The sequence below is a fragment of the Spermophilus citellus genome (genome assembly GCF_964194105.1).
Source record: "Spermophilus citellus genome assembly, chromosome: 11".
Lineage (NCBI taxonomy): Eukaryota > Metazoa > Chordata > Mammalia > Rodentia > Sciuridae > Spermophilus > Spermophilus citellus.
The window spans coordinates 56,737,225-56,750,445 of NC_138192.1; the positions used below are offsets into that span (position 1 = coordinate 56,737,225).

Genomic DNA, 13,221 nt, shown 5'->3' on the forward strand with positions numbered 1-13,221 from the left:
TCATTTACTAACTCTCTGCATTAGTTCCTGAGCTTTAGGGTTCCTAAGGAAAAAGTCATTGTCTGTGCCTATATGTTGGAGTGTTCACCCTACATTTTCTTCTGGGAGTGGCATAGTTTCTGGTCTAACTCCAAGGTCTTTGATCCATTTTGAGTTATTTTTGTGTAGGTAAGGGTCTAGTTTTATTCTTCTACATAGGGATAACCAGCACCATTTGTTAACAAGACTGACTTTTCTCCAATGTATATTTTTGGCACTTTTGTCAGGATCAGATGACTGTGGATACATGGGGGATTTTCTGTCTTCTATTCTATACCATTGTTCTATGTATGTTTTTAAGCCATTACCATACAGTATAATTTCAAGTCAGGTACTGTGATGCTTCCAACATTGCTTTTATCACTTAGAATTGATTTGGCTATTCTAGGTCTTTTAGTCTTCCAAATGAATTTTCGAACTTGTTTTCTTCTAGTTCTAGGAAGAATGGCATTGGTATTTTGATGGGAATTGCATAGAATCTGTATATTGCTTTTGGTAGTATGGGCCACTTTAACAATATTAATTCTGCCTATCCATGAACATGGGAAGTCTTTCCATCTTCTTGTTTCTTCAGTTTGCTTCTTTGATGTTCTATAGTTCTCATTGTAGAGGTTTTTACCTCCTTGGTTTATTTATTCCTAGGGTTCTTTGTTTTGTTTTGCTTTTGTTTTGAGGCTATTGTGAATGGAATTGTTTTCCTGATCTCTTTCTCAGCTGATTCATTATTAGAATATAGGAAAGCTATTGATTTCTGAATGTGGATTCTGTAACCTGTTACTTTACTGAATTTGTTTATTAGCTCTAGTTGTCTTTTGGTGGAGCTATTTCATTCTCCTAAATATAGGATCATATCATCTGCAAACAGTGATAATTTGAGTTCTTCCTTTCCTATTTTTATCTATTTTATTTCCTTTTTCTTCCTTAATTGCTCTGGCAAGAACATCTAGTTCATACAGATTCTATTTCCTGATAGGCTGCCCTCCATTATGGACCTACCACACAATGTAAAGTTGAACCAAGGGAGAACTCTCTCAATAAAAATGTTGGTTTGGAATATGTATAAGTTAGTCAAAACATTTCACTAAGAGCTGGAGGCATGGTGGTACAGGCTTCTAATCCCATCCACTTGGGAGGCTGAGGTAGAAAATTGCAGATTTGAGACTTCACAATTTAGCAAGACCCTGTCTCAAAATTTAAAAAAATCTAAAAGCTGGGTATATAGTTCAGTGATTAAGCACTTTCTCACCATACGTGAAGATCTGAGTTCAAACCTCAGTACCAAAAAGAAAAAAAAAAAAAGAAGAACAAAACAAAAGGAAACAAAAATATTCCACTAATGAAACAGATACTATAGTTCATCACAAAAACACAGATACTCACATCACTGTAGTTTATTCGGTTGAGTTTGGCCAGCATGATTTCTGGTGTATCAGGCATGACATGGATTGTTTTCTTGTCATTATCCCAGGCTTCAGTATACAAGCGCTTTAAAAGAAAATGAAAAAAAAAATTATTTTGGTGTTCATAAACATTTTTTCTTTTGATTATATGCCAGTCATCTCTCTTGAATGCAAAGCAGAAACAAAACTATTAAAACTGTATATAAATTCCTGCTTTTGTTTTTCATTAAAATTCCTTAAATAATTTAACCATTAAAAAATTTTAACAGTTCTAAAAAGTGTGTTTGGGTTGCGGTATTTAAATATCTGTAAAGCATTATGAATATTTGCAGCACAGTATTTTTCATATCAGTTTCATGGTTTGAAGTAGCACTGAGCAACCATGGTATGTATTATAGTGGAAAATCATTTTAAAAGGTGTTATAAATCACATGGTAATCTCTGAAATTTAAAAACATATCAGACTTTTTACCTAGTCCTAGGGTAACTTCTCAGCTCTGACAGTGAGGACCAAAGACTCACCTTATTCATATTTAAAGCATTGTTCTTTGCCAGCACCTGCTCTGGTGAGTCAGTTATACTGGTGAATTTCAGGGTGTCTGGACGCTGACGATAGATATTATCACTCAGTATCTCTGTGGCCCTCTTGGCTTTAACCACTTCCAAGGAACCAATTGGAACCCAGCCGATACCTTTCATCCATTCCAGGTCGGACTTATACAAATTCTGAAGATCAATTGATTAAAAAAACAAATTTATTAGTTTTTTTATTATTTATTAGTGTTTTGACTTCATAGTCACAAAATGGATCATACCAGAGAAATGAAAGGTACTATTCAACAGATAAAGAGGCCAGCATCCTCAATTAGCAGTCACTCGATCATAAGGACATTCTTTTCCTGATCATTCTTTGGTACAGAGGATTACATTAAGAATGATAATTTTTTTAAAAAAAAATACATTGTTCTGCCCTTGAGAGAATTACAAGATTTTTTTTTTCAGGAGGAATGTTCTTTTAATATTAAAAAAAAGTGTGGTAATAGTTCCAAATAAAACCACACATTCAGACCAATGGCATGGGATTATTGACATCATAAGCTCTTGCTTTAGTTTTCATCTTTACAAATGAGGTACATAAAGGAAATGTGGTATTGGGTGTTCATCTAATTAGTCATTTTATTTTTTACTTTCAATAGGACACAATGAATATTAACAAGTATTAGATGACTTGTTTTGAAAAAAAGTAAGAATGTCTTATTTCCTTATTTCCATCAGGAAATGTTAAGACTTGAATGTTTATTAAAGTAATTTAGTACAACGTACTTTTCTTCCCACTCTCTCCATATTACACTCTAACATCAATACTCACACACATTTCCACCTCTTTACCCAAAAGTTGATAGTGATATTATTATTATTATTATTATTATTATTATTATTATTATTTGGTACTAGCAATTGAACATAGGGGTGTTTTACCATTGAGCCACATCCCCATTCCCTTTTACATTTTATTTTGACACAGGGTCTCACTAAGTTGCTTAGGACCTCACTAAGTTGCTGAAACTGACCTTGAACTTGTGATCCTCCCGCCTCAGACTCTGAATTTCTGGGATTACATGAATTTCTGGGATTACCATGTTCTGCTGCTAGTGATCTGTTTATTTATTTATTTATACATACATACATACCAGGGATCAAACCTAGGGTCACTTAACTACTGAGCCACTTCCCCATCCCTTTTAAATATTTTATTAAGTTACTTAGGGCCTCACTAAGTTGCTGAGACTGGCTTTGAACTCATGATCCTCCTTCCTCAGCCTCCCAAGATGCTGGGATTACAGTTGTGCACCACTGTGCCCAGCTAGTGATTTATTTTTGAGGGTTAAGTTTCATCTAACTCAGACAAAGTATTCCTGAATCACTAGGATATACTCTTGTATAGAATTAATACTATTTATTTCCTCTTATATATAACTTTTAGAGAGGAAAACAAACTATAATACTTCTAGCTGGAAACTCCTTCAGAGCATTCAACTGCATGTTGTCTGAAATATATAAATTCCAGTCCATTGGCACTAATTGGAACCCACAGACATGTTCCAGATCTGCTTTTGACATCCAGAGGCAACAGCAGGGATACTCACATCGCTCTGGAGGTCATAGGCTTTCCGGGCATGAATGATGTCATTCTGGTCGGGCAGGCAGGTCCATTCATGCAGAGGGTGTTTATAGTCCACATCACTGACCAAGGTCTGACATTTCTTGGCCAAAACAATACCAAGCATGTCCACTGGGCTGCTGTACCTTGTCTTGTATTTCTCAAATTCTTTCTTATACTCACGGTCACTCTGTACTTTGGCAATGTGGAGGGACCACATTATCTTGGGATCATCATGGACGGCTCGGGCACCAATGTGGTGACCCAACTGCTTACGGTAGGCTTCTTTGTATTTGTACTGAAAGAGAGAACCCAACATATGAGGAGGTGGCACCAAAAGTGATCCCTGCTATTCTTTCTGTGAAATGCTCAAGTTAGCAGGGGGTTTCCTCAAATGAGCTGCTCTGATGCTGCATATGGGCCCACTTAGGTCCAAAGAAGAAGGAGCTACGCTTAAAGTCTCCACAGAAGGACCCCTGACAATTCTTCTATATATGCTGGAGAATTTCGATGGTGTCAAAAGTGATAAAAGATGAACACTGAGTGAGCCCAATTAGAATGACAAGTCATGATAGCGCCTTGGAAGTCCTCATGTGAGTCACTCCATCTGAGAGAACAACTGGGGTGCGTGTTTAGCTGGTTTAAAATTTTTATAGAAATTATTTTTTTTTAGAAATTAAACTAAATTTTTATAGAGAAACAGTTTCCTTTTCACAAATAATCCAGAAGGGGTAGTTTAAAAATGGGCAATTTTAAACTATGAACAGAGCAGGGAGGAAGAGCAGGAAGAAAAGATTAACATTAAACAGAGACATGAGATGGGAGGGAAAGGGAGAGAAAAGGGAAATTGCATGGAAATGGAGGGAGACCCTCATTGTTATACAAAATTACATATAAGAGGTTGTGAGGGGAACGGGATAATAAACATGGAGGGAAATGAATTACAGTAGATGGGGTAGAGAGAGAAGATGGGAGGGGAGGGGAAGGGGGATAGTAGGGGATAGGAAAGGTAGCAGAATACAACAATTACTAATAGGGCATTACGTAAAATTGTGGATGTGTAACCAACGTGATTCTGCAATCTGCATTTGGGGTAAAATTGGGGGTTCATAACCCACTTCAATCTAATGTATGAAATATGATATGTCAAGAGCTTTGTAATGTTGTGAACAACCAATAAAAAAATAAAATTAAAAAAAAATGGGCAATTTTATTTAATGGACATAGTTTCAGTTTTGCAAGATGAAGATCTATGTTCAACAATATGAATATATTGAATGCTGTGCAATTGTATACTTGAAAATAGTTTAGATGGTAAATTTTATGTAGGTTTTGGGTTTTTTTTTCCTTTTTTCTTTTTTTGCCCACAATTTAAAAGTTTTAAAAACCTGTAAGAACAAACTTTTTTTTTCTACTCTTGGATAAATTTTAAAGATGTCCAGGAACATGTTGTTTTTAAAGTAAAAAAAAATTGATCCTGTAGACCCCACAGTATGAAGATTTCTAGCCGCTTTGCTATCCTATGTCCTCCCTCCTGTGGGCTCTCGAGAACTCAGGTAAACCTGCTTCTTTTCTGTCACTTTTGCCTTGGGTGTACCCAGAAGAGAATTCATTAGGTTTTATGAATAGCTCAACATGTCCAACTGACTTTAAGTGAGGCATTCATTCCTAGCAAGCAAAGAGGAAAAGATGATAGTCAAAGGAACCACATTCCAATCTAGGCTTGGACACTATGAGGATTGTGACCCTAGGGAAGTCACCTATAGTCTCAAGTCCCAATTTATATGATCCATGTATTTGAGGGCATTAAGATGGACAATGACTAAAGAGACAGCCTGCTATATTCCCAGAACACAATCCCCCATGCAGGTGACTGGCCTAATGGGACCCATGTCAGAACTCGATCAGCTCTTACATCACTGGCAATATCCCGGGAGGCCTTGGCAGCCACAATGGGAATGGCATCGCTTCGCAAGTCATAGCCTTCTTTCTTGGCTTCTTCCATGGCCTGGCGATAGAGGCTCTGAGGGGAGAGATACAGAACTCACAGTCACTCTGAAACCGTGATTTTTGTCAAAAGAATAGATATAGAACTACACTAGTATATTCAGCTTTAATTTTTTTTTAAAAAGACCTCTTTATTTTACCAGTTTTTGAAACAATTAAGTGGAAATTCCACATTCAGCAAATTTTAACATCACAACTTCTCTTTGTACAAATCTTCATAGATTTTTATACATTAAGTCAATAGCTCTTAAATGTGTTTATGTTGTTCAGCACTTGCTCTAAATGAAACGACCAAGAAATACTGATTCAGCTCCAAATCTGAATTAAGAATAACTTTACTAGCAGCCAATATGGTTATATAATAATATATATCATCACTACTTGAGCATGGTGTCCCTGATAAGAAATGAATGAAGGATGAATTGCTGTTTCTCAATTTCTATGCTAATATTTTCTCTTCTCTTATTTGTGTTAACTGTTGGAAATTGTTAGTGGATGTGGGGATAGAGCGCTCCAAAGATTTATAAGTCAAAAGTACAAAAATGATAAAATTCTTATTTTTTTTTCTTTGAATGGAGAAACCACCACCACCATTCAGCCCTGGCAGGACAGATACACAGAAGGCAGAATGTAGGTGTTCCATGGGAGCACAGTTTGACAACCATACTTTAAATAAATTATCCATACTAATAGTCTTTAGCCATTTTTGTCAATTTCTTTGTTTACATGAATTTTAATTAATTCTATATCCTCAAAACATGAAATTTAAAACAACTGCTAGTGCTGGTATTCAATAAGTCAAAATGAAATGCATTTTGATAAACTATTTTTAAACATAAAAAGTAAAAATTTATTGGCTCTTTTAACAAGATATTTGTGACTTATCACAGTGCCTTGACTCAAACAGATCTTGTCGGGCACTACTGAATTAAATTGGCAAAGTTTTGTTTTAGTATTCTCTGACAGATAACACAGTACCTACTGGGGCAGATATTCCTTTCTTTCTTATTCTTCTTTTTATAATTAAATCTTTATATAACAATACTTGGTCGAATATTTAAATGTATGTTTCAATATTTTTAAATGTGCATTTTCCTTTTCGTGAAAAATTTCGAACCTACAGAAAAGTTGTAAGAATGGGAAAAGGAACATCCACAACTAACCACTTCTTTAATATTTGCCATATGTTTGCATTCTCTCTCTCCCTCTTTATGTGTGCATATATTGTGTATATTTTTCTTTTATTATTTTCAATTGTTGAACCAATTAAGAGAAAATTAATTGGTTCTCACAGAATTCACATTCACTCCAAAACTGTAATAAGGTCAAAAGAATGGATGTAGAACTTTGGATTAAGAACTACATAGTATATTTATTTAATTTAAAGCTAATGACCTCATGATAACTTTACCTAAAATGCTTCACCATGTATCTCTCTCCAAAGACTAAAAACAGTTTTATATAATCCCAATATATTTATCCAATGCCAGAAATTTAATACTGACACAATATCATTGTCCAATATACAGGATCATTCAAATTTCAACTATCCCAATAAAATCCTTTATAGAATGTTATTTTTCTCTCCAGAATTAAATTCAAGATCATGAGTTGCATTTTTTTTTTTTTTTTGGTCTAGTTTCTCTCCTCACCTTTAAACTGTGCCTTTTTTATTTTAAAGTGAAAGAAGAGTGACTATGAAAAAGGAAATGGAACACCACTCAAACTCAAGAGCAGGGGCATTCCCAGGCAGGCAGTACATACAGAAGTTGAAGCTTTGTTAACTCTTTGCTTACACTCAGCCATGCAAGCGTGCCCCTTATAAAACCTTTGTCAAACTCAAAGGTAACTGAGGTTGGAAGGCAGCTCATCCCTATACCCAATACAGACATACACACTCACATCAGCCTACAATTGAACTATTTAATCTTTCTTTCTCATTTCCTCTATGATAGAGATTTATTGAGTCAGTTAAAGTAGACATAGAAGTAGTAGGTAGTTCTGGGAAATGATTTAGAAATTGCTTATGGCTTTAAAGGAAAAACAATGATCTATAATTCTTTTAGATCCTTCTTTCTACCTTACCTTGTTCAACATACTTTTAAATTGTTTAGGCCATGTAAAGACAAAATTTTAGATGTAAGGATAATTTTTTGAAAGTGTGGCAGAAATAGTTGTTTCATAATTCTCAGATTGAATTAAGAATACTGTACCAATATCTGAATTTTAAATATGATGGAGAAGCATTGATGTTAAATGACTTAAGGGTCGTAGATGTTATTGTTTGTTTATAACATGGATCAGCAAGATGTGACAGTTTACATTCTTTTTAAGATGAGATTTCATAAGGAAAAGCTAAAGTAAAAATAAGAATAAATTTAATATTTTTAAGATGATATACAGAGGGTTAGTTTTTTTGTCATTGTTGTTTGTTTTTAGTTTTAGGTGGACACAATATTTTTATGTGGTTCTGAGGATGGAATCCAGTGCCTCACGCGTGCTAGGTGAGTGCTCTATCAGTTGAGCCCCAGCCCTAGCCCCAGAGGGTTAGTTTTTTTGAAAATTTTCTAGAAATATTTCTTTTATAACTAAAGAATCAAATACTTTATCTATTATGGTTTTCCATGGTAATGGGGGAAAATGTGCTTAAATCATCTTTTTGCTTCAGATCAAACAGATTTTTTGAATGCGCTCAACATTCTAAAAAGATGTAGTACTTCAAAGAAGAGAACACCTTTCATTGTCACCAAGGCTACAATTTAAAGTTAGAATAGGTAAATGAGAATCTAAGGGAAATTAGAATAGAGAATTAGAATAGGTAAATGAGAATCTAAGGGAAATGAGTAAGATGTGTTTGCTTTGTTTTATATTTCTGGAGTAAAGTATGGGATGAAATTACCCTTGGTCACAGACTGAGCAGAAGTTCAAGTTCACCACTCCGAAATCTATTTTTAAGAAAACAGTTCTTACAGAATTAATATATTTTTGCAATCTCAGTAGATCCAGCTGAAATTTTTAGAATTAAAAATAGTCCAATATCCTCTCAGCAACTTTCACTCACCTCAGTAAAAAGGAGAGGTTTGTGAGATGCACTTACAATCTGGGATAGAAGCTAAACTTCATTTGCCTAGCTAAGATAAAGCTCCCAGAGAAGGTAGTCCAACAGAGAAGCTCTGTGGCCAAGAGAAAATGGCTCATTTGAAAATGAGTTCAGCCAAGTTCAATCAAATACTTGTGATCACTCTCCTCAGAGTGATTTTTGGATGGTGGGGGAGTCAGGATTTAACCCAGGGGCACTTTACCACTAAGCTACATCCCCAGCCCTTTTTTATTTTGAGACAGGGACTCAGTAAGTTGCTGAGGCTAGCTTAGAACTTTCAATCCTCCTGACTCAGCCTCCTAAGCCTCTGGGATTACAGACATCTGCAACCGAACCCAGCTCAGGTCTGTTTTATGATGCTGGAGAAAGTGAAGTCATATCCACTTCATTTTACTTGTCTTGGTTATTTGATATAAACATGCCTCCTTTTTAGCTTTATATAATTATAGACTAAAGAATAATAAAATAATTCTTCATCTAGTAAAGGTAAAATAATTATCTCAATCAAGTCTTGAGACTAAATGTTTAAATTTTCCAGTGATCTCAAACTGAAAAGTCTGTCTTCATGTTTTTTTTTTTTTAAATATACTTAACCATATAAGAAATCAGTATTCTTGAATCAACGAGATTAATTCTTGACTTAGGCAAGAGCAATTAAGCAAAAGACTATGCAACAGGATTTCTGGACTGAAAGATGTGTGATTACAAGTTTAGCAAGGCTGGAGTAGCTCCCATGAAAGAATGTAGTTTATTATCCTCAGGCAATTTTGAAATGGGTGAGTTTGAGAATTCTCATTTCACTTCTTATAAATAAATGTCAAAAAAGAAAAAAAATAAAATAAATAAATGTCATCATTTTGAGCATGTCACATGTCCAATTTTCAGGTGACATTAGAGTAAAGGAGAGAAATTCAAGCTTATGAATTAAGCAATTATTTTATACCTGGCTTTACACTGGGCATTTATATATCTTACCTCATTGAGTCACCACAAAAAATTTTCAAGATAGAGATTTTTATCCCATTTTACAGGTAAAATAAACGAAAAACCACAAACATGCAGAACAAATTTTGAAGGAAGTTCTAATTTGATAAATAGCAATAATTACTTTAAATAAAACTTAATATTTCAGACATTAATAGTTGACTATGAGGATTTTTCGCTCCTGAGATATTTTGTGCTTACTTATTTTTCTCTCTACCTATTTTATAATGATATGTACAGTCAAGGTAGGATAATGAGCATAAAATACAATACTGAACTAATTAGCCTGCTTGGTGATTAGTTCATAATATGACATTTCTAAATCAGCAAAAACCAATGTGTTCAGAGGAAGAAAATAAAACAAATGGTCTCACCTCACTATAATTTATTTTATTTTGTCTTGCCAGCATAATTTCAGGTGTATCAGGCATAATATGGACTTGAGTCTTATCTTTGTCCCAGGCTTCTGTGTATAAACGCTGCGAAGGATAAAAAGGTTGATGAATTAGAAAAACAAAGTTTTTTTTGAAAATGGTTTTCATTTAAGAAGTAATGATTAAACTTAAATCTAGTATCCCTGGTATCTCAACAGTATACAGTATGTTAACACTCTTCAACCTCTTTGGTTTTACAGAGTATTCATTATAACTAAATATAAATGTAAACATAAATACCATTAACACACACATGTTACCAGGTTCCCCACACTCCAATTAAATTAAAATTAGGCATTTCCCAAGTATATGTACACATCTGTGTGCGACTATATTCAATTCTTCCTATGGTTTTGTTTTTCTTCATTTATTAACTGCAAATGTGCCTGAGTATGTCATGTTTAGAATTTCTTCTAATGAATGATATAAAGATTTGCATCTAATTTATCTTCTGTATGTTTACCTGGGTAGGCACCCAGCAAGATAGGAATCTTATTAGAAGGTTATATACCAAACAATATATAACTCTCATCAACTTCAAACAATTTGAACCCCCAAACAGCTGTCCCATTTTTAACTCTATTTCATGAGTAATATCAAAGCAGAATTCCTATCATATATATGTGGGATTCTTATATAAAAGAATACAAAACTCAACCACCTCACTATAGTTTGGATAGTAATTTAATTGGATAAAACAAAAAAAGATCAACTTAAACAATCATAGGTATTCTAAATGACATTCCATCCTGTTCATTTCCCCTCAAATTGGGGGCTCACCTTGTTCATGTTGATGGCATTGTTCTTGGCCAGCACCTGCTCCAGAGAATCTGTCACACTGGTGAACTTCAGCTTGTCTGGAGGCTGGCGGTAGATGTTATCACTCAGGATCTCTGCAGCTCTCTTGCACTTGACCACATCCAGAGACCCAATGGGGACCCAGCCAATGCCTCTCAACCACTGGAGATCAGACTTATAAACATTCTGAAGAAATCAAACACATAAGCAAGTATTATTAAAGTTGTTATGACACTTGATTTCCAAAGCCAGAGGGGCAGGGGGGAAACACTGAAAAACATTGGTATATTAAATTTTATATCTCTATCCGTTAAAATATAAAGGAAAATTAGAGACATTTTATGGTATTATATCATCTATTAAAAAAAAGTAATGGACACTTGAAAAAATGAGGAACAGAGACAAAAAAACATCATCCTCCAAGGTTTCTATCAAATATGAGACCTTTGTCTACGTGTTAATATGCATTGCTCCCACAAATGCAGTTATTATGGCTCTCAGGCACTCACATCGCTCTGGAGGTCATAGGCCTGCCGAGCATGGATGACATCATTCTGGTCAGGTAGGCACGTCCACTGGTGCAGGTAGTTTCTGTAGTCCACGTCACTCACTAAGGTCTGGCATTTCTTGGCCAGCACCACCCCCAGCATGTCCACTGGGCTGCTGAACTTGGTCTTCCACTTCTCAAAGTCCTTCTTGTACTCCCTGTCACTCTGGATTTTGGCCACGTGCATGGACCACATCATCTTGGGGTCATCTTTAATATTTCGGGCTCCAATGTGGTGGCCCAGCTGTTTGCGGTAGCCATCTTTGTATTTATACTGAAATAAAAATGGTGGTTTCAAAAATAAAAATGAGAAGAAACTTTTTAGTTTGAGTTCATCCTATTTATTGTTTCTTGATTTTAATTTTTGTGCCAAAGGAGTCTTATTAAGGAAGCAAATCTTGGGAGCAAATCTTTACCCCTCACACATCAGATAGAGCACTAATCTTTAGGGTATATAAAGAACTCAAAAAGCTAAGAATCGAAAAAACAAATAACCCAATCAATACGTGGGCCAAGCACCTGAAGAGACACTTCTCAGAAGATGATATACAATCAATCAACAAATGTATGAAAAATGTTCATCATTGCTAGCAATTAGAGCAATGCAAATCAAAACTACTCTAAGATTTCATCTCACTCCAGTCAGAATGGCATCTATTGTCAATACAAATAATAATAAGTGTTTGTGAGGATGTGGGGGAAAAGGTACACTCATACACTGCTAGTAGGACTGCAAATTGGTGCATCCAATGTGGAAAGCAGTTTGGAGATTTCTTGGAAAACTGGGAATGGAACTACCATTTGATCCAGCTAACCCTCTCCTTGGTCTATACCCAAAGGACTTAAAAAGAACATACTACAGGGACACAGCCACATCAATGTTTATAGCAGCACAATTCACAATAGCTAAACTGTGGAACCAACCTAGATGCCCTTCAATAGATGAATGGATAAAAAAAATGTGGCATTTATACAAAATGGAATTTTGTTCAGCAATAAAAGACAATAAAATCATGGCATTTGCAGGTAAATTGATGGAGTTAGAGAAGACAATGCTAAGTGAAGTGAGCCAATCCCCCAAAAAACAAATGCCGAATGCTTTCTCTGATATAAAGAGGCTGATTCATAGTGGGGTAGGGAGAGGGAGCATGGGAGGAATAGACGAATTCTAGATAGGGCAGAAGGGTGGGAGGGGAAAGGAGGGGGCAAGAGGTTAGAAATGATGGTGCAATGTGACATCATTATCCAAAGTACATGTATGAAGACATGAATTGGTGTGAATATACTTTGTATCCAACCAAGAGTATGAAAAATTGTGCTCTATATGTGGAATAAGAATTATAATGCATTCTGCTGTCATATATAAATAAAAAATTAACTTAAAAATAAAAATAAAAAATTAATAGAAAGTGTTAAAAGTCTCATTAATTTTAAAACATTGTTATTTTAAAATTTATAATTCTTGCAAAAAAATGAAATTATCTGCACATCAACTAAACTCCTTATCCTAAGCTGATTAAACTTCATAGCACTAGTCTAAATGGGAAGACAGGCTGAAATACACAGTCCCATGGTTTGCAGACATTTAGTTCCTAGAAATAAAAGTGGTGACACTTTTCAGAAGATTAATCTGTACTGTTCACTGCCTTTTGTCATGTTAGTCTAGCGACATCACTAACCTGGAAATCTCACGTGGAACTTTGAGAATGCTAATCCTATATCCACATTTTCTCTTTCCCCCAACCCATTCT

General features: G+C 35.1%; 1 protein-coding gene across 28 annotated transcripts in view; it reads right to left on the reverse strand.

Moving 5' to 3' along the window:
• Nucleotides 1-13,221, reverse strand: part of NEB (nebulin) — a 215,778-nt gene that overhangs the window by 106,608 nt on the left and 95,949 nt on the right. For all 28 annotated transcript variants that reach the window (XM_081262451.1, XM_081262441.1, XM_081262444.1 and 25 more), the window contains 7 exons: nt 11,433-11,744; nt 10,906-11,109; nt 10,066-10,170; nt 5,516-5,623; nt 3,587-3,898; nt 1,962-2,165; nt 1,420-1,524 (listed from right to left, as the gene is read on the reverse strand). In XM_081262451.1, coding sequence (XP_081118577.1) covers nt 1,420-1,524; nt 1,962-2,165; nt 3,587-3,898; nt 5,516-5,623; nt 10,066-10,170; nt 10,906-11,109; nt 11,433-11,744 — 1,350 coding nt within the window. The remainder of the gene's footprint in view (nt 1-1,419; nt 1,525-1,961; nt 2,166-3,586; nt 3,899-5,515; nt 5,624-10,065; nt 10,171-10,905; nt 11,110-11,432; nt 11,745-13,221) is intronic.